At 40.9% G+C, this 21,538-nt stretch overlaps 1 protein-coding gene across 2 annotated transcripts in view; it reads right to left on the bottom strand.

Moving 5' to 3' along the window:
- The window catches only part of ncam2a (neural cell adhesion molecule 2a), a 220,031-nt gene that overhangs the window by 20,792 nt on the left and 177,701 nt on the right, over positions 1-21,538 (bottom strand). For both annotated transcript variants that reach the window (XM_086068565.1, XM_086068564.1), the window contains exons 7-9: positions 15,996-16,165; positions 11,691-11,836; positions 3,101-3,251 (exon numbers count right to left, since the gene is read on the bottom strand). In XM_086068565.1, the coding sequence (XP_085924691.1) occupies positions 3,101-3,251; positions 11,691-11,836; positions 15,996-16,165 (467 nt within the window). The remainder of the gene's footprint in view (positions 1-3,100; positions 3,252-11,690; positions 11,837-15,995; positions 16,166-21,538) is intronic.

The following is a 21,538-nucleotide window of genomic DNA, read 5'->3' as shown; positions in this document are numbered from 1 at the left end:
AAGTACAAATGTAAAAATGTAACGGATAAAAGTAAAAAGTGTTCAGAAAATATAAATACTCAAGTAATAAATATAAGTACTCAAGTACTGTAACAAAGTATTTGTACTTTGTTACTTCCCATCTTTGCAAAGCATGCAGTATTTTTCTTTCAGTCATTTCAGCCAATAGTGGGGTTATAAAATGTGTTTTTACCAACCATCGAGAACTGGAGTTAGTTCTTGTACAACGTTTTTAAAACAAACAAACAAACAAACAAACAAACAAACCTGAAGCAACCTGCAGATTCTGTAAGAAGACAATTTTGGACACATATGGTACCATGTTGAAAAAAAGGCAAGCCCCACCCAGCGGTATTCTTTCTTTAAGAGGCAAGTCTTAAGAGGCCATGTATTTACATTTATGTATTGTATGTTTTATATTAGGGAAAGAAAACACTGTTCCCGGTTTCATAATGAAATATCTCTAAATAGAAATATTATTTTTCTGTCTTAATATTTACTCTTGACCTTATCTGTACTTGAACTTGGAATTGGATTTGGACCTTTGTGGCTCGAACTTGACTTGGCAAAGGTGGACTTGACTACAGCCCCGGTATGAGAAAACATAAAGCTCGGACTTGCTGAAGTTTTAACCCTCAAGGCAAAATGAGAATTTGACTCAGTTACTCTCTATCATGACTGTTTTTCCGGAGAATAATAATAAAAAAAATAAGGATGCAAGCAGATGCACATTCACAAAATGGGAGAGGCAGTGAGGGGGAATGAGGCAGTGGCGAGCGGTTGTGCATTTTCCTTTCAGTCGCAGCATTATAGCTGTTCTATTTTTGCTCGCAGGATTCCATTAGCGCGACTGATGCTTGCTTCTCCATCACCAGCGAGGACATGTTATCCCCTCTCAGCCTGCAGTGACTTAGTAAATGAGTTCATTAGTTGGGTGGGAGCGGTTGCCTCAGTCCACGCTGGAGCCACTTGTCAGCTGAGGCCAATGCAACAGAATTGACGATGTAATGTTGCATGGAACACATGCGTGAAATGTGGTTCTACACGAGGATGCCCGCAACGCCATCTTGCCTGAGCAATGCAGGTACTGAAGAAAGTGACAATCAGATGCAGTCAATTAATTTGCCCCCGATCTGCCTTGCTGTTTATTTCATTGTTTGTGAGAGCGTCAGGGTGCCGTGACCAACAAATACCCCTGTCCGCTGCTCTCATTCAAGCCGTGCTTGTAATGAACCCAATCATTCTGAGGCCAATATTCACATCTCGGCGTCAGAGCTCATTAGGCAAGGGGTAGCCCGCAACAAATAACCTCCAAACAAGAAGTGAAATGGAAGAATCGCATCGGATTCGGGGTTGCTGTCAGACGGCGCACAGCAATTTACCTTCCTGGAGGCTGTGAAAGCGGTGCACTAGCAACAAATAGGACTCTGTCCATGTCCTGGTGGACATCACTTTTGATGGATCATATTCAACACCAGAGATGGGAAAAGTACTGACATTCTCTACTTGAGTAAAAGTACAATTGTGTAAAAAAAAAAAAAAAACGACTTTGGTAAAAGTAAAAGCACTCACTTAAATAATTACTCAAGTAAAAGTAAAAAAGTACAGGCTCTGAAATGTACTTGACAAGTAGAAGTAAAAGTATTTTTACTGGAAGTTTCCTCCTACGTCATAGGTGTCAAACTCCGGTCCTGGAGGGCCGTAGTGCTGCAGTTTTTGGATGTTTCCGTTCTCCAAAACAGCTGATATATGATCAGCTCATCAGCAAGCTCTGCATAAGCCTGATACCAATCCTGCTGATTGGAATCAGCTTGTGTTGGAAGAGGGAAACCTCCAACACCTGCAGGATTGCGGCCCTTGAGGACTGGAGTTTGACACCTATGTCCTAGGTCAATTTGAAAGATATCAGCTCAGGGAGCAAAAATGGTAATATATCGGCCAGTTGACTTTCAAATTATCCTTTGTTTTGGTGGCGTGCATTGCCCTCCTATTTTCTAATGCTGCATTCGAGGAAGGTCGGAAGTCGAATTTATCCCGGTTGGTTTGTCCCACAGTTCCGACCTGAAAGCGTTCAAGGCAAAAGTAAACAACCAAAATGGCGGATAGTGATAAATAGTTTTTGGTTTTGGACTTCACCACACACATTTTGACCTCCAGCAAACTTGCCTTCTCGTAATTTTGCTTCATTTATGTAAATATCTTATTTCAGCAGCATTCCATACAGTTCAGTAGCTCACCGTAATTTCATGCAGGGAGATAGCGGCTTACTGTCACATACGTTGTATGACATGAAGTTATGTCCAATATTTATGGGTGAAGAAAGCTATCTAGTTTTATACTCGCGTAAATTGTGTTTTACCATTCACGGTATGTGTTTTCATAGTGGTCGCCATTGTAGAGTGACGTCACATCGAAGTCGGTCAGTGAAGTCGGGGTACTTTTGTTTCCGACTTCGCAAGTGAGATTTCCGAGTTCAAGGGGGCGTTCTTGTGCTTCCTGGTTTGAAGTCGGAAAAGTCTGACTTCCCACTTTACTCGAATGCAGCATCATCGTTGTACCCGCACGGACGTTCATTGCTGACGGACGGCAGAGCGGAGCTAATTCAAACTTAAACACGGAAATGTGACGCGCCTGATAGCAAGCCGACCTGCTCGTTGCTGGAGGTGACAACACAACTTTAAAAACATTTAAAATGCCGTGATTACTGTGGGAAATGAACGAAAAAGAAGGTTCTACGGACGAGGCACGGTTACCGTAAAGTAGAAACGACGTAACTCAAGGACTCCCTGTATTTTAATTATTTGTATGCATTTAAAAACAAAAGTAACGACCTTGTTTTGAAAATGTATGAAGTAAAAAGTACAGATATTCATGTTAAAATGTTACGGATAAAAGTAAAAAAGTAATCTAAAAAAATTATTAAAAAAAAAAAAATACTCAGGAAAGTGCAAAATACAGAAAAAAACTTTGCACTTTGTTAATTCCCCCTTTGTTACTTCCCATCTCTGTTCAACGCCATGTTATTACATGTTCCTGTTTGCCGCTGCTCATTTTCAAACAATCACGTGAAACATCATGGAATGTCAAAAACGCCACTTACACTCAATATCCAGAAACATGCTCTTCTGATGGCCTCCGATCCTACTGAGCGCCTCACAGTCGAAGCGGCCCAGGTCGGCAAGCCTCACGCTGCTGATGGTCAGCACCGATTTGCCGTAGTGACCGCGTACCTCGAAGCGTCCGTCCTGGCTCTGAGGACATAAAATGTTGAGTTGAATCGTGAAGCTCAAAACAATTATCGATAAAATGATTATGCCGTGATTACATGGTAAGAAAGAAAGGTAAGAAAAACTCTGCCCCTCCCCTGCCCAAAGAAACTGTGCAGTGTGAGGGTCCACACACTCTACTATAAAGGGAAGATAAAACCTGATAGGTGCAGTCAGAATAAAACAGTCAGGGCTCTTCGTACTCATCTGGGCATTGGTGGAGCATGCATGATGCAGAAAAAGCTATAATTACCTTTTTAAACTGCACAATGCACCTTTAAGTGACAAAACAACAGGTGCACTTGGTGCCATTTTTAACTATCCTAATGGAGTTTAAAGGCAGAAAAAAAACACCATTGCAAAGCTCGAGAAGACGGAAGCGTACGCTTGTAAACCTCCGTTCACTCTTCCCAATTTCCAGACAGAAAAAAAGGATCCAAACGGACGTAAAAAAGGCTAAAATGGAAAATTTCTTGAACACATTTATTTTGTCAATATCCTTCTTTTTTTTTCCCCGAGAGATTTTGTCAATATCCTGAAAGCGAGGGAGCAGACGGAAGCATCATGAAGCTTGCTAGCGGAGGTACGTGTAACGACACTAATGGAGTGACGGTCATTTAAGAACCTGCTTCTGGCCCCACTTGACTCTTTCAGTGAAGAAAGATCCTACCCGTCTCTTGATCGCGTCGCGGTTTTGTGTTCTCGATCCGACTCCCAGGTAAAGTGCACACATTCAGCAATATCGGCTGACATGCAAGGTGGCCAAAGTTTCAAACCATGGTCTTCTTCCAGCCATCCGTCACTTGTCTTCAAGGGGTCAGAAATGACTTTGTCTATAACGATTAACAATGATGTAGTCACTTTTCACAGCATCTCTCTCTTCCTCCTTTGTCAATAAGACTGGTAGTTTTTGGATCAATGCAGCATATGCAAGGGCAGCCAGTTCGTCTTTCTGTTTCGGTCTGTTGCCGAACGCAGTCCTCATTGTAACAACCAATCCACGGCGACGACAAAAACGCTTAATTAAATCATCAACTTTCATGCGGTTAAAATCGTTTAAGTCTCCATTGTTTTCCATTACTCTTGAATACTGTTTGGCAGCCTGTTTGGTAGCCAGAACAGTTTTGCTATGCAACGACAGTTTAAAAGAAGGGTGTTTTTCCAAAATGAGATAAAATACAAATTTTTTTAAATAATCAATTTTGTCTTGTTGAATAGCCAACTTTTTTTTTTTTAACAAGATAAAAAAAAAATTTGTACAAAATTATCAGAAAAAAGGATTTGTAGCATTTTAGGAAAAGAGCTCCTTGGGTTGTTGCAGTTTGTATTGAGATGAATTAAGAAATGTGGTCGGATGGAATAAAGTTTGAGAGGACGGACAGAGGAAAGAGACAATACAGAAAAACTGACAACATTACAGTATATTCGTGGTCCGGCAATCATTCGCAGATTTTTTTCAATATATTTTTTTTATATATGTGAAAAAAAAGAAAGAAAAAATACCCCCATATTTCCCCCCGTTTTTCGTGAAAATATCTTTTGAACGTTTACTGCGTGTTTTTGAAGAATTTTGAGTGTTAATTATTTATTTTTTATCTAATTCATTTTTTTACCCACGATTTTCTTTGGCATTTTCTCTATCCGTGGGCCTGTACTGCTAGTCAACATTACAAAAGAGTGTTTAGTGGACTGGGAGGGCAGTACTACATAATGTGAGGAAGGGATGCAAAGAGGAAGAAAATAGGACGGGAGCAGTGATACCAATGCATAGTGTGAGTGTACAGGTACAACATATACAGTGGCAAAAATCCCTGTATAGAATTTGAGTGCAGGTGAGAGGACAGTACAGGAAGATAAATTGAGCGCAAGGCCTGTATATACTACAGCAATTAGAGAGCGACGCTCGCACCCGCAAATGCCACAAGGCTTGTGTCTACGGATATGCTTGTAAATCAATAGCACCGCAAATGCATGTGAGTCCACCATGTGGAGCGGCGCTATGCAGGCAAGAGGAGCATGTTAGGCTGCAGGCTATTGGAGCCATGGAAGCCAAATCCAGAAGAGACGAAGCACTTTTGACATCCTCTTTTCATTACCAACCTGACAGTAGAGCTTTGCTTCATGAGTATTTATTGCGTTCTAGTGTTCTCTTGGGTGTTGTCAAACACATAACCATACTTGGAGATCCACTATGTGGCACAAATGGTTATCTACAGTAACAGGGCCATGCATCACGTATCCACCGTTAGTGCCTGGGCAAATGGACCATTGCAATCTGAGACGATCCCGCTTCTCGCTGCAACAACATGACATCCTGTTGGATGGGGGCTGCTGAGACCAAAATAGTTTGTGAGGTCAAACACTGGACTCATGCATATTTCACAAAGTAACTGCACCTGAAAGGAAATATTACATAATGGCAGGCGTCGTTAATCGGACTCCCAAGTCAGCTATTGCCACCCTGTTACCTTTGGTATAGTCAGTTTCTCATTTCTGCCACAATTTCTTTATATTTCTTCATTCATTCTGCTATTTGTTTACTTAATGATAATTAATTAATTAATTAATTAATTATATTATATTAAACACTCTTGAGGAGGCAGTTCCAAGGGTCGGTGTAGTTACTGATTAAAAAAATAAATAAAAATCACACTTTGTCTCGGTTGGGCTGGTCTTGCGATTTACACCCAGGTATGACTTGTATATCGCTGGCGCCGGGCCAAAACCTTGCGCCTCCAAAAGTGTCCCTTTTCAGGAGACCCCAAAAAACGACATCATGTTTTTCCAACCATTAACATTGCCTCATCAAAGAGAACAAGCCATTTTCAACACTTTAGATTGGTCAATAATTTGTAAAAATGACACCCACACACGTACACTGTGGACTGACCAAACGTATATATATTTTCGACAAAATATGTCATTTTCCAAATTGTGATTCACGAGGTTTTGCTTCAGGATTTTTGCAGTGTGTGCCTGTAGAGTAGAAGCAAAAATCTTCCCTTGTACACTTAGCTCTTTGTAACGACCCCAGTCCACCCCAACACACTCCATGTTGTCTCTGCTTTATCCTATTTAGCTTATCGCCACTCTTATCATCGCGGTCCTGTCAGCCAACGAGTTGCAGTGGCTCACCACTTCACACTTTGTCTGTTTACTTCGCCAGCTGGGGTCAATGGGATTGGAGGAGTGCGCACGCTCTGAATGCTGAGGATGGAGGGATCAGTGCGGAGGAGAAAGAGAGAGGACACCTTCCAGGAGGGGAGCTTCTGAGTCAGGAAATGACTGGCAACCCCTCGCCCATCCTCCCCCCCCCCCCCCCCCCCATCCCATTCCTCTCTGCCAACTGGCGGTGTGTGTGCGTGTGTGTGTGTGTGTGTGGAGACCAAGGCAGCCTCCAAAGCACAGCCTGTTTGATATGCAGCTCAGTGGAAGGCAAGTGGCCAGCACACACAACAGTGAAGTGCAGACACGCACATACTCACAGAGGCTACATGCGTGTTCATGCAATCACGCACGCACCGTGCGCAAGTGGCAGCCGCGACAGCGCACAGCCCAAAGGTGCATTGGTGAAGAAGAGACGGTAGAACACGTGTTTCTCACAGAATGCATAAATAATGCAAGCGAGCATCTGACTCAGATGGCGAGGCTGGGCGGCTTTCATCGCAATGCGAGACTTATTAGAAATGTCAGCTGGAAATGTCAGCGTGGCTTCAAACCAACTGTCGTCCAGCTCAGCGGACTCGTGCTAGAGTGTCCGCCCTGAGACTGGGTCGTACCAAAGACTCTAAAAATGGGACCCATTTGCCTCCCCCTGCTTGACACTCAGCATTAAGGGTTGGTTCTTGAGCACGGCTGCTGCTGCTGCTGCTGCTCACCCCTCCCTCGGGGGATGGGTTCAAATGTGGAGAATAAACTTCCCCCCACTTAGGTGGGTGTGACAATCAGTGAATCTTAATCTTAATTGTCATTTTACTTCAGAAAGTATTTTTTTTTCTGTCTTGTGCTATTCACTTTTGATTACTGCATTGATTCATCCATGCGACAACAACAAAATGCATTGTGTTAAGAAAACACTTGTTAATTAAGCCATTGATGAGAAGCAATCAGATATTTGAAGCTGTTGTTGTCTCTTAAGTACCGAGAACTCTTCAAGGCAGGACCCCCCCCCCCCCCCCCCCCCCCAAAGGCTGGAATGCAGCCACTCCTCCAATGCTCACAAGGGGAAGCATTTGCTGTGGGCTCAGCAAACACTACAACGTCTAGTTTTCAAACGGTTGCATTCACTAATGAGTGTCGTTTGACTTTGCTTTACTTTCTCAACTACTGCCACTTTTGGCTTTAGGTTTAGAGTGAGTTCATAGGCCCCTTAAGGGTGCCTGAAAGGGTCAAAGAAATGACCTCTACAAAAGATATAGATGCATTGTCAAACGAGATACAAGTAGAAACTATCTATGGACTTACAACTTCGATGGATGAGAGACTGAAGCATTCTTGTACATCCAAATTTGCACATCCAATAGAAAAGAATGAAAACAGGAAGAGATTTTGGTGGAGTGAAAATAGCATAAATGAGAAACGGAGGAATCAGTAATTAATGCAGCGTCCATTCTCCCAGCGTTTGGGACACAAGACAGCCGGAAGACACCTCAAAACAGTCTATGGAGCTGAAGCTCATGGACGAGCCTAAAATCTCTCAGATGCTGTTTTGCCATTAGAATCAGATGAATGTTCATCTCTTCTTCCTCCTCCTCATAAGCAAAGTAAAAAAGGCATCCTGCCAAACTGCAGCCTATTTGACAATAAAATCAGGGGTCAAAGGCACCAGGCCGCTTACTGTTTGGTCACTTTGCAATCAGTGCCAAATATGGACATATAATATTTATAATATGGTACCTTTCTGCATACTATCACACTGAACAAGCTAAGTGCCTTTTGAGGGGCTTTAAAGGATGTGGTTAAGGTGATATCGGACAGCCTTCTATGATAAAATGAAATGAATGTCTTTTGTTGATGTTGGTTGAAATATATACTCAACAAAAATAGAAACGCAACACTTTTGTTTTTGCTCCCATTTTTTTAATTAGATGAACTCAAAGATGTAAAACATACACAATATCAACATTGTTGTTGACAAACCAGTCTAAATCTGTGAGAGTGAGCACTTCTCCTTTGCCGAGATAATACATCCCACCTCACAGGTGTGCCATATCGAGATGCTTAGAACACTACGGTTAGTGCACAGGTGTGCCTCAGACTGCCTATAATAAAAGGACACTCTGAAAGGTGCAGTTTTGTTTTATTGTGTTGCGTTCATATTTTTCTTGGGTATATTTCCTGTTTCATTTTTACCTTGCTGTCTAAGATCAGTTACGCCCATTTTAGTGAGAAGCTAAAGAGGGGTACAGGTAAACAAAAGTTGCTATTCAATTCTGCAACCAGGGGGTGATGGCGACGAATGCAAACTCTACACAGTGAGCGGAAGGCTCACAGAGGCGCAGAGTACGTATGAAGATTGGGGAGCAAATTGAGAGAGGAACATCCTGCCTTAAACCTAAATGACTGTGTTCATCCATCATGCTTCGCTTCACACATTGCTCAGTTTGTCTTTGTGTGTGTTTCGGTATGTTGGGCTTCAGCTGCATTTCCATAATTGCATTTGCAACTTGTTGTTTATCAACCAAAGCGGTTCAAGCCAGCACACACATTCATTTATCTTTGCGGTGACCTTTTTCCAGCCCCACCCAAGAATAGAATACTGTAGCTGTTGCTGTTGTTTTCTGTGGGAGACGGTTTCAGGACTGACATTGATGGCAGCACCTCTCAGAATAATTACGTTCCCAAAGTAGCCTGCCTACTCCTCGTTGGATTTCCAATTTGCATAGCATTTCTAAACAATTCTTTGCGATAAATCTAAGTACAAGCACATTCTCTCCGTTGACGTCCTGAGTTACGACATGCTCGCGAGCGTAATGCTTGCATGTTCAAACCAAATGACAGGAATCCCTTATCAACTATGGAGCAAAAATATTAACAGCATCTGTTTTTGGATGAGCTGGAGTGGCACTAATTTCAACAATTCATGCACAGCAGATGGGAACCATTAGGACTACTTTTATGAGGACATATAGCAATTACCTGTAAATGTTGGTTATTTATTTTATCATTCAACTAGGCAAGGCACACACAGACACTCAATTACTCTACATAGACGTGACAGCAATGACATTTAAAAGTGCTCCATAAGGACAAAACAGGAAAATGGACATGACTTGTGCTTTATTTATTTTTTTATTATTTTTTTATTTTTTCTTTTTCTTTCCTTTTTTCCTTATTTTTTTTCTCTTTTTTCTTTCTTTATAAAGAGCTCAGTATTGTTCATTCGGAAATGTCATCATCATTGCTCTTTATTTTTTATTATTTTTATTATTATTTTTTTTTATATATATATATATATATATATATATATATTATTATTATTTTTGTATGTGGGTGAGTATGTGTATGTGCGAGCGTGCGTGTATTTGTTAGCTCACCAAAAACCTATTAGAAAAAATCCCATACCGTTCACCTAAACCGAACACGACTTGTGCTTTATTAAGTGTATTAGCACACTGTATAGCACTGTCAGTGACTATGTTTACATGCAGTCAATGACACTTTGGAGACGCGAATATTGCTGATATTCGGGTTTTGAAAGGCCATGTAAAACCGTGCAAAAACCAGAATAATGATTTATTTATTAATTATTTACTATTCAGGTTGTCAAAAACACGAAAAAGATCCGCGTTACAATCCACCGGAAATACACAACCAGAGGTAAACAAACATAACGATGCAGCAAAGAACCACATTTTTGGAGTGAGAAGGAAACCGACCACTTTGTTTTATTATTATTATTTTTATATCAGGGTGAGCACATATTAACTCATTCACTCGCAGCCATTTTCACTGAAGCAACCCCCTTCACTCCCAGCTGTTTTACTGGATTGTGTTCGATTTTGCAAGGCCCACAGAATATTGTGGTTAGCCGGAACGTTTCAGAAACGGGAAGTTTGATTTTAACCCGAGTTTTAATTGCATGTAAATGTAGTCCGTGAAAGAAAGCACTTCTTTAAAGCTTCAAAATTCACATTCTATGGACAATTATATTCAATTAGCCTAGCATGCATGTTTTTGCAGAGATATCTCTGATTGTGAGGCAGACATGCTAACCACAACATCACCTGTGTTTCGATTTCATAATAGGCTTTTTAAGCTCAATTTAAGGACGGTCCTGTTATTGCTCAAGTTTAAGGGGCTATCACAGTAAATGCTTAACCAGTTAGGCTGCAGACGCAGTTTTGCAGCTGAAGCCACAAAGTTTGAATCGTGGCAACTGGGCTGTTTTTTATTTTTTGTTTTTTACATTTAATCTAAAAGGCTTCTCTGGTTCTAAATTTCTAGGTGTGGATTCTCCCTATTTGTGTCTCAGTGGGTGTGCCCTGTGGGGCTGCTCACAATAGGGTTGTTGTTGTTGACCATCCTGCATACCAATCAGTGGTTCACTCGCCTTGTGGCAAAACAGCTCGTTAGGGCCTCTCTTCCCGTGGAATGAGATGATTTTTCAGGGAGGAGATGTCAGGTCAACGCTATAAGCAGACGATAGGTGATGCCTCAAACCTCCTGCTCCGCTTCGAGATGGCTTCTCGTAGTTTGCCGTAGTCGGCTTCTTTCACACGTCTTTCAAACCAGCAGCCCACCCAAACCCAAGCCAGAATATGGACATTGTTTTTAGCAAAGGAATGTTCCTACTTCTTTAGATGCAAATGACCTGCTGACTCTGGACCTAAGAAAGCTACTCGCCGATGTAGCGCTCTATGCCTGGGCTCTCTAGTGTATATACTGCATGTTCATTGCACTGCACTGCGTAAACAACATGGCTGAATTTTCTTCACTGGTTCTTTTTTTTTAAATAGGCGGCACTGCCACCACATGAACATGTGATGTCGTGGCTAGTTACACTCAAGTGGGGTTAGGAGATTTTTTATATAATATAATTTATTATTTATTTATTATATATATTTTATTTTTGGGCACCCACAGTTAGTAAGAACCTTCCTGATGTATTTTTCAGTATACAGTTGTCTGTGGTGGGGATCATCTCTGCTCTGTCTTTGAGACAGCCTCCCACCCTGTGTTAGGTGATCGGAATCTAGAGAGGTTGCCTCGATTTGAGCTTTGTGGATTACCTTGACCTGGATGACTGAGTAGCTCTAAAGACATTTTGTAGCTGTAGTTTTTAAATGGTTGTTTTTCTGAGAGACTCATGAAAGAAAAAAATATGAAAACAAGGTCTTGCTAAAACGAAAATTTTGCCAGTTCACACTGGATGACATTGTGCACAAATGCATTTCCAGATGGAATTTTGGCAGGCTCTACTACCTTGTCTCCGTCCACAAATGTCCGCCCATCGCTGGCTCGTCTCCAGGAGATGTCCGGCAGTGGCTCGCCCTCTGCGATGCAGGAAATCATGGCGGCGTTGCCCTCCACCGCCGTCACATTCTTCAGCTGTGTGATGTGGGGCTGGACTGAAGGCCACAGCGGATGTGTCAGGGTGGAGAAATGGAAAAAAGAGTGAGAGAAGATGAGAGCGCCAGTCAGAAAGAGGAGATGAAGGCTGCGCTGCCAGGTTTAAACACACACCGCTGATGTATGACTGAGGTGCTGATCATTTATAAATCACAGGCTTCTGCTTTCTGTCAAGTAGAGGAGGAAACCCTCTGGCCCACTCTCAGCAGATTTACAGATAAAACATTTCTATCTTTCTCAAACATCCCGACTGCCTCTGCTGCAATGCACATTCCCCCTTTCCTGGCTTTAAAAGTGTGCAAATTTCTGTTTGGAAGAGGACGGTTCTCCAACACCAGGAGCGAAAACCTGCACAGGAAAGTACGTACGAACGATACACAAACCTCACGTACGCAGACAAAAAATGAGATTTATAAAACCATGCGTAGACACACGTACGCACACCTGCATGCAATTTCCCTTTATAAAAGCCCCACGATCACAACCGGTTGTGCGTGGGAGATTTGCCAATGCAAATCAACTAATCTGCGTATTTATAAGCAAATTAAAACAATGGACGGGCAAGGAAAGGCAGGAAAGAAGGTTAACTTCACCATGATGTACAATGAATTTTGGAGTGAATAATATATAAAAAATGATAAAAAAAAAGATGTACATCAAAACCTTCATTGGAGAGGTCGAGTCACAGAAGGCCGTGATTGGGAGCATCGCCAATAAAAGTAAGCAGGACGAGTTGCGATAATGCCGCCGTAGGGCGCACAGTGGCAGATTAAAAAAAGAAAGAAAGAAAACATAATAATAATAGGAATAATTATAATCATAATTTGGTCTGATACAAAGGTGAGCATAAAGACAATAATTTGCCCAATTGTATTGTCTTTACTCAGACTTTACTAATGCATCAGGGAAATTGAGTTAGAGGCAAAAATTAGGCGATCAATAAGCCACCCTATTATTATTATTATTATTAGTATCTATTATAATTCGCAACAGGTTGCTTATGGATCTTCATCCAGCATCATAGCTGTGTGGATTGCATTGTGAACGTTTATGGCAGAGTTTATGACACGTATGTTTCTTTCTTTTATTTATTTTTATATTTGCATGACAAGACTACAATTATATCAAGCTCCATAGCAAATATGCTTGTACCAGATTGTATTTTTCTCGTAAATTTTTATCCTTATTGTCTTGTGTCAATGTAGTAGTTTTATTTCGCCTTTGAAGGCATTTGTGGCGGCGAGCGGGTGAAATTACTGTATAGGCACGTATTGTAGTGCGGCGCAGTGATAATTTCATCGACGAAGATTTTTCGTCTATTTTTTGTCACCCATTTTTTTTTTTCGGAGTAAGATTCAACGAAAACTAAAATAAAAGCCATGTAATGTATTCAGATGAAAACGATAACTAAAATTGACTGACAATTTCGTCAATGACTAAAACGAAAAACACAGTGATGAAAATTCACACAATTAATCAGAAGGAATGAAACGCGGGTGGGAGAAAAGAACCACTCAGAAACTGTTCAGTGTTCACCCGCACTTTTTATGTTCTATTTAATGTTCAAACATTAACATTAACATTAATTAACTGTAAGATTAATCTCAAGCAATTATGCACTTTTTTATTTATTTAGGTAAAAACTAAGTTATATTATTGTCGGTTAAACATGTTTCATTGAAACAATTAATAAAGACACCGTAGTATTAAATGTGTCTTGCGTGTTAAACTAGTTACAAATAGGTGTGTTATCATTTTCTGTATAAAAGTTTAGCTGTATGCTGAAGGAAAATATCAACTAAACTGTCAATTTAGCTGACTAAAATTGCACTTTATTTTCATTGACTACAATTGGATTAAAACTAAATACAATCAGATGACTAAACTATGACTAAAATTTAAATAAATTTTAGTCACAACACTAAAACTAAATACAAATTTCTTGTCAAAATAAACACTGGTGTGGCGCAATGATTTAATGTGTGCAGTATGTGTCCACATTAGTTGTCATTAATATGATTTGCTGCATGAGTTTTTTTTCAAAATAGGTGATCAGTGAGAGAAGACGTTCAGTTTGTTTTCTATAAATACCACCTTAGGCGCAGAAATGTTTGTCTGGGAGTTTTGGCCTCATTTTGTTCGTACGCAAGATTTATAAATGAAGCACCATGTGATTCCATTCCGACACAATCACAAATAGTGTAAACGGTGCTGTGAGGGGAGGGTGGAGGGGGGGGGGATCACTAGCTCCAGATAAGGAGCTCAAAGCAAGCTTGAAAACACTGCATATGGAGGGCAGAGAGCATCACGTATAAATGATGGATAATATGTATTCACCATCTTTCCAACAAAGTCAGTACATTAGTTTTCAATAAGTGGGCTTGAGAGTAGTAGCAGCAAAACCCACATTGTGGCTTTGATGTACTGGATGGAAGCTTTTAACCTTGTTTGGAGAGCACTCAAGGGAGTGTGAACCTTGTCAAAACAAGCCATCACAAACAGACATCAAGTCCCACAGTGTCAGTGTGAAGGAGTTTTAAAAGTTGAAAATATCTGGACACTTGTATAGTATTGTAAAATATAGTCTTCCTTTGTAGCTAGAAAAAAATAATCTGTGAAGACTTTCAATAAATGTTTGAGCCATGGAGATGTTTGGCCATTAATAATAGCTAACTAGATACTTTATTAATTCCCACAAGGGAAAATTCAGTTGTCCAGAACAACATATTAGTAGGTCAGAGGCCAAAAGAGAGAAAACCCAAACGATTTTCACATGCAGGTGTCCAAAAGGTCTCCGTTAAACAAATAACTTGACAATAAAAGGTACAGTAATGGCTTACCACTGATCAAGATGCACGCCACAATACTTTTATCAATAGCGTATTTATAAATACTGTACATAAAATACGATGTGGGGTGTGTCCCATTAATCAGGCATTAAAAAAAAAAACACTACAAAAAGTTATTAAAAATCCAAAGCATAATAATGAAGTGGTTATGTGTTGTAATAAAATAAAAACCTCCATCATAGGCAGCGTATTCTCTCTTTTAAAGCTAGGCAAAAAACAAACAAACAAAAAATACCTCCGCTTTAGTTAATACTTACATTTGACATTATAATTGTAGTTATTATAATAATTAAACAGGACTTATCATTGCCAGACGTACTGCTGTTTGCCTAATTTGTATTTGTATCAAAAGTGAAAACATCATTTATTGTCAAATGGAGCTCACAAAGGAACCCTGACAACAACATTTTTTTTTAAAGGGAATAATTTTAAGCTAATTTGGAGAGTTGGTAAGGAAATATGCCATGTCTGGGTCTTTGCTGGCACCCAAATACTATATTTAGATTGGATCTGACTTGGGAAATTTTCAAAGCAAACATCAGCATAGTATATTATTTTCCCCGTGGGGCTGAATGACAAAATAGTCTGACCTAATATACTATTATATAATGCTACTTCTGCATCAGACACTCACTTGACTTATTTGTGGCTATTTGTTCTATTCAGATTAGAAAAATGTGAATACAGCATTGAGTATGTGTATTGGCTTAGTGGAAATCATGACTCCATCCATCCATTTTCTTAACCGCTTATTCAACACAAGGGTCACGGGGGGTGCTGGAGCCTATCCCACCTGGCTTCGGCCATTAGGCGGGGTGCACCCTCAACTGGTTGCCAGACAATCCAGTGGAAATCATGAATAACAACCTCAAAATTGGGTTTTGTTAAAGGAGACGGATGCTCATCACTGCTTAGCAAATACAGCACATACAGTTGCTGCCAAAAATGAAATATTACTAGGGTACAACACATTCAAACACGTGTTCATTTCATATCTGCATTCTGAAGAATAAGCTTTCATTACAACTGGAAAGGAGGCGGAGATCAGACTTGTCTGTATGCTTGATTTTCTGCTTATGCACAGACTGAATTGAGCAAACAACAAAGGACATGCACTATACTGTATATTGAAATCTTTAATACAAGCGATTCAGTTATTAAAATTGAAGGTCAGAATATATCTCTTTGATGCTACTGAGAAAATGTGAACATTCTTAAAATAAATCGACATTTCATATTTGATTGTATATTATATTACTGACATTTTTCAGTGAGTGAAAAAGGGTGAAAAGTTGACTCAGTGACTCACCAAACACTTTGAGGAAAAGCTCCATCTCCTGAGAACCCGCCTTGTTGGTGGACTTGCAGTAGTAGAAGCCTCCGTCACCCTGACGGATGTTGCGGATGGTGAGCATGCTCCGCCCCCCTTCCAGTTGATTCACAATGTACTGATCCGATGGCTCCAGTTGCTGGCCTTTTCTGTAGCACAAGCACAACAAATTCAAATTCAAGGACGCGTCTGTCGAGGAAGGACGCATCTGTACTTGCTCCTGAACTCGCTCCTGACTTCTAACTATTTTGTTGACATTGGGATTTTTAACTACATTGTTGCAATATGCCTGGCGGAAAAAGAGCAGACGAAATTGAGGAGATTAAATCTTTTCTTGCAAAACTCAAAGAAATGGTCACCGAACTACTTGAAATGAAAAAGAGCATTGAGCCACTTCTGCAGGAAATTCAGCAGCTGAAGAAGGAGACACAAGAAAAAGATTGACGCATTGTCACCTTGGAACAAAAAAGTGGATGATTTGGAACAAAATCTTCGAATCAACAATGTGATAGTTACAGGCATCCAGATTAAACCGCACAAGTGCAGTTGATTCTGACCAAGCTTCAGCGAACGAAGCTGTCGAACAGCAAGTGACAACTCAACTCAGAGATTTGGGATTCATTGTGGATTCAGCACACATTCAGATGTGATTTTCGCTTCCAACTGGTGGGACACGACAACCGGCAGTTCTGATCAGGTTTGTTGACAGGAAGAAAGAGATTGCTCTTTTGAGAGATAGCTACAAGCTTAAAAGTAAACATGTATACGTCAATGAAAATCTCACAAAACAAAATGCTGGCATTGCCAGACGGGCGCGACCAGGATGCACAGTGAATTTTGGAGTGAATAATATATAAAAAATAATGGATTTATCGAGAACACATGGACAGAAGACTGTCGGATTTCCATCCAAACAAAAGAAGACTCATCTTCTCAGAAACAAATATAGATCGTGAGAAGAGTGGAAGAATTGGCGAAGTTTGAGAGACAATAACTGCTATCAGTAACTCACATCATTAATTTGTGGATTATGTCATGTCTTACCCAAATGAAATTATTGTAACATATTACTAATTAACCCAAAACTGGAGCTGTCATGATTTGAATAATGTTAATATAGCATATGATTACTTGCTGACACTGCCAAGGTTAACTCTTGTTTGTACACCTGCATTGATAACATGTATTGCTGTTCCTGTAAGAATGTAAACATTGTCTGGCTCTAATTCTGTTTGGACATTTGTTGTAACATGCAAGGCTGTCGTGATATGGTTGCATTGTGGCTGCAATGCATTTGCTGTAAATAGTTACAATGGGACTGGTGAACATGGTTCCGGGATGCGGATAGCGGGGGCTACTCCGCCGGGTGGGCTGGCCTTGGTGAGCGCTCAGGAGTATCGATCTAAGCATCATCGGACGCTGGCAACAGTGGTGGCTGAACTGACCAGAATGGAGTGGACGTTGCTGTGGACGCAAATGCAAGACGATCTACTCTTCTGGAAGCCATAACGTGTGAAGGCTGATCCAAGGTCAGCGAAGACGCTACTTTTGAACGAGCATGCGATCGCCTTGGCTGCTCGCCTGATTGGGTGGGCCTGTTGGTGGCGTCCGGGAACCGATTGACCAATTCCAAATGAATGGTATTAGCTGCAACTTACACACAGACATTACTGAAGATGAACTGAGCAAGGAGTGTGCAGACTTAAGTTTGGGATTGATAACAATATGAATCAATGACTATCATAATCAATGTATATGACTGATGCGTATGATAAGAGTCAATGGGGACGGGTTACTAATAAGCCATGGCTTCTACCCGTCAGCCCTTCTGTCGGATGTCAATGTTGCAAATTATATTATGTGATCGATGTAACCTGAAATAATGTGTCCGAAAGGAAAAAATGAATAAAACAAACAAATAAAACAAAACAAACAACACTGAGCCCTGATGCAACAATTGGAAGAATTGTCTTCCTCAAATATATCTTTAATTGGTGAATAGTGAAATCCATGTTTTTTTTGGTATGTCATCAAAATTCTTCACACGTGCTACAACTTCTCAAACTCTGTCACCCAGAGAGATCTTCTTCCTCTGCTCAGGCAGTGTGTCAGCGTTGTCAGGGCTGACGTGTATTGGCTACACTTGGCTGCAAGCTGCAGCCCTTAGCTGTGGTGCGGAATACAGCGTTGATAATCTTCATCACGCACGCGTCACGCTGTGTGGCAGGTTCGATTTCCTAAACTCCTGGGAAAACGTTTTTCCTCCAATTTTCCAAGGAAGAATTTGTGATGCGGCTTTCATATTGCGTCTCAAATGTACCATATGGTAAATGGCAGTTTTTACATTTACAGTATATATGAACAGGGTTGGGAGGGTTACTTTTAAAATGTATTCCGTTACAGTTACAAAATATCTAAAAAATTTAGTAACGTAATCCAAGTACCATAATATTAAAGTAATGTAATTTGATTACTTTGGGATTACTCCAATAACAAGTATGCTCATGAAGACAAAATAAAAATCACCACAATATATATATATTTATATTTTTTTTTCTCTCTCTCTCTCTCTCTCTCTCTCTCTCTCTCATCGTATAAATTGTAATCCCTCGAAATAATCCCCATTTTTATTTAATGTACCTGCAATCAGATTTTGTGATTTTTTTCCCTGTATAGTAACGGAATACAGTTTAAAAAATGTGTATTCTGAATACGTAATGGCGGTACATGCATGCTGTTACTCCCCAAGCCTGTATATAAACAAACATAACGGTCACAAATGACAATCTAGAGCCTTACAACAAAGCACACATGACTTTTTGTTTACAGGTTGCCGCTCTTACTGACAAATAATAGAATAGGTATGAAAACACATTTTTATTCTTGCCTGTTTATTTGATGGCATTGATAAGGCCGACATTCATTCTGAAGATGGCCCCCGTTTTCTTTTCAAACCTCAGCCGTTGTGCAACTGAATTGAAAAGAGATAAGAGACCAAATATAGAATATGCTGATGGACTTTTGCGTGAGGTCATGTGTTGCATGCCAACGAGAAAGGTAGATATTGGGAACTTGGGAAATGTGTAGCGAGGCATACGCACACACAAACAATGCAACAGTGTGGCGCTGGCTCCTGTAGGAAGAGTGAGCAAAAATAATTGAAAGTCAGCAGAGGAAACAGCAGAGCCAAGTAATAATAACGTCGGCCAGCCAAAGAGGAAATGAAGAGGGGGCCTCATCTTCGGCACGGGCAGCATGGGACAGGCGGCTCGGTGGATGTCATTATGCTGACTGACAGGCAGTCCATTACCCAAGATGCATGGGTGCGAGGCCAAACGGCCTGCTGACAAGAAATGCAACTGGGGACGGTGGTTACTTAGAGGTTAAATTAATAACGTTTGTGAGGGCAGTGGAGTCTGCATTACTTAACTTTCTCCGTTCTTCGTGATTCATGAATTGTTGTGCAAACTGGACAGGGGTTAAAGGTGAGTGCCGGCCTGTTTTAGCATCATGGTAGCCATGTTTAGTCAGGGATTTATGCACTTAAAAGAGGTCATGTTTATGTGGATAAAACCCTAAACCTAAATACAAATAGATACTAATGTTCATCATTTGTTATCTTTAGACACTATTAACCTGCAGTTTAAAGGGTTGGAAAATGCTTAAGAACAAACTACCTCTCTTAGACACGTGAACACGCTGAGAAGTGTTGTAAAACTTCGCCTCTTCCTCACTCTACCTTAAGACTAAAAGACTGGATGTGTTTCAGATAATATACAGTAAAAATAGTTAGGTAAGGTCAGGGGTCTCAAACTCAACGTATGTGGGAGCCACTGGGTGTGTGTGTCAAGAAGTCCACAAAAAGAGGTTCAAGTATTCCCCCAAAAAAGTACAACTAATCCAATCTTCTCAAACTTGATTAAAAACTGTTCAGAACATTAACGGTTCTTCAGAACATACACAAAACTGGTGACCTGGTCCACTCTCTCAGTTTTCTCGAGTAATCCATCTCTGGTTCTTGAAATTGGCTGTTGTCGTCGTCATCCTCTCTTTTCATGGTAGGTAATGAAAAATACTTCACTGGTACTGGGTGACAGGATAGCTTTTCCTTCCACTTGGTGTCACTTGAGAATTACTTTTCGCTGAACGATGTCATGAGCCTGAACTTTAGTAGCCCAAAATATTATTTGAAGAGAGAATTTAGTTTGGTGTTGCAGCATTGTTTGTAGATAAGAATGTGAAAAAATCAAGAAACCGGTTACAATTTATTTTTGTATGGCTGTAAGGTGAAGAGATCTGTCGTTTGAGTATGCGACTGACTGTGAAGAACAGTTTTTTGGAGTTACCCGGGTTATTTTTGTGTGTGGAGTCATGAACTGACCTGACCTTGGAGGGAGCTTTTCCATATTATTTGCGATGCTCCCAGTAGGCCAACTTATGCACCGTCAGGCCAGATGTTTTGAAAGCACGCTCCAGGACACGGCCAGACCTCATCTCTCTGAGTTTACTCGTAAACCAGGGTGCGGAACGGGTGAAAGTAACAGTCTGGGTTGTTAATGGAGCATGACTGTCCAAGATGGAGCGGAGGCTCGTATTGTAGTAACCCACTAAATCATTGACTGATGAGAATGGAAAGCGGGAGAGCTGTTAAAGATGCAAGTTGAGAGAGGAGGAGTCAATGTGTTTGATGTTTCTGAAGTTGATATTGCGTTTTGGTTTTGTGAGGGATGAGGATGTAGGGACCGTGAAGGTGACTGCCAGGTGATCGGAGACACTGCCGTCGTGCACCTCAAGGCCAGTGACTGGGAGGGAGTCAGTTATTACAAGGTCCAGTGTGTGCCCCCTGTTGTGTGTGAGCCTCTCCACAAACTGCTGAAGATTCAGGCAGTCCAGAACCTGATTGAAGTCGGAGGCCAGTCCACAGTTGCGTGAGTCCACATGTATATTAAAATCACCAAGAAGCAGAGTGTTGAGTAAGTAGTACAGAGTGAAATTATGAAGTTATGGATATCAGAGATGAGGGATGGTTGACAAGAGACATTTCAATGCTGCTGCGATGGATAACAGCAAGGCCACCACCCCGGCCAGTTGTGTGGGCTTTATGCAAATATAAATACCCAGGTGGGCATGCCTCATTAAGGGAGGCATAGTTGCCAGGCTGTTCCAAAGTCTGTTAAACAGAGTATGTAAATTCCTCTGTCCAGAAAGAGTCCAGATTTATTTGACAACGACTGCACATTAAGTTGTTCAAATGTAATATGGGCGTTAAGATCCACTTTCTTAAGAGAGCGGAGAATACTGCAATCCCCTCCAGGTCTTCCAAAGCGCCGTTCACTCCCATCCATAACAGGGCCAGGAGTAGCGTCGCTCTGATGATGCAATCGATAACGCAGCCGTTTTGGGACAGGACGCAATGGCGACCAGAGTGATGTGACAGAGCTATGATCACCGCCCTTGGACAAAACAAAGCGATGCCCTGACCCACGATGAATGTAACGGGCTCGGTGAGGAAGATCCAGTGA

This window comes from Leptonotus elevatus, chromosome 2, assembly GCF_054856555.1.
Source record: "Leptonotus elevatus isolate MCC_2025b chromosome 2, RoL_Lele_1.0, whole genome shotgun sequence".
In the NCBI taxonomy this organism is placed as follows: Eukaryota; Metazoa; Chordata; class Actinopteri; order Syngnathiformes; family Syngnathidae; genus Leptonotus; species Leptonotus elevatus.
The sequence above is the reverse complement of the archived record's forward strand: the minus strand, read 5'-3'. Positions and strand labels throughout refer to the sequence as shown.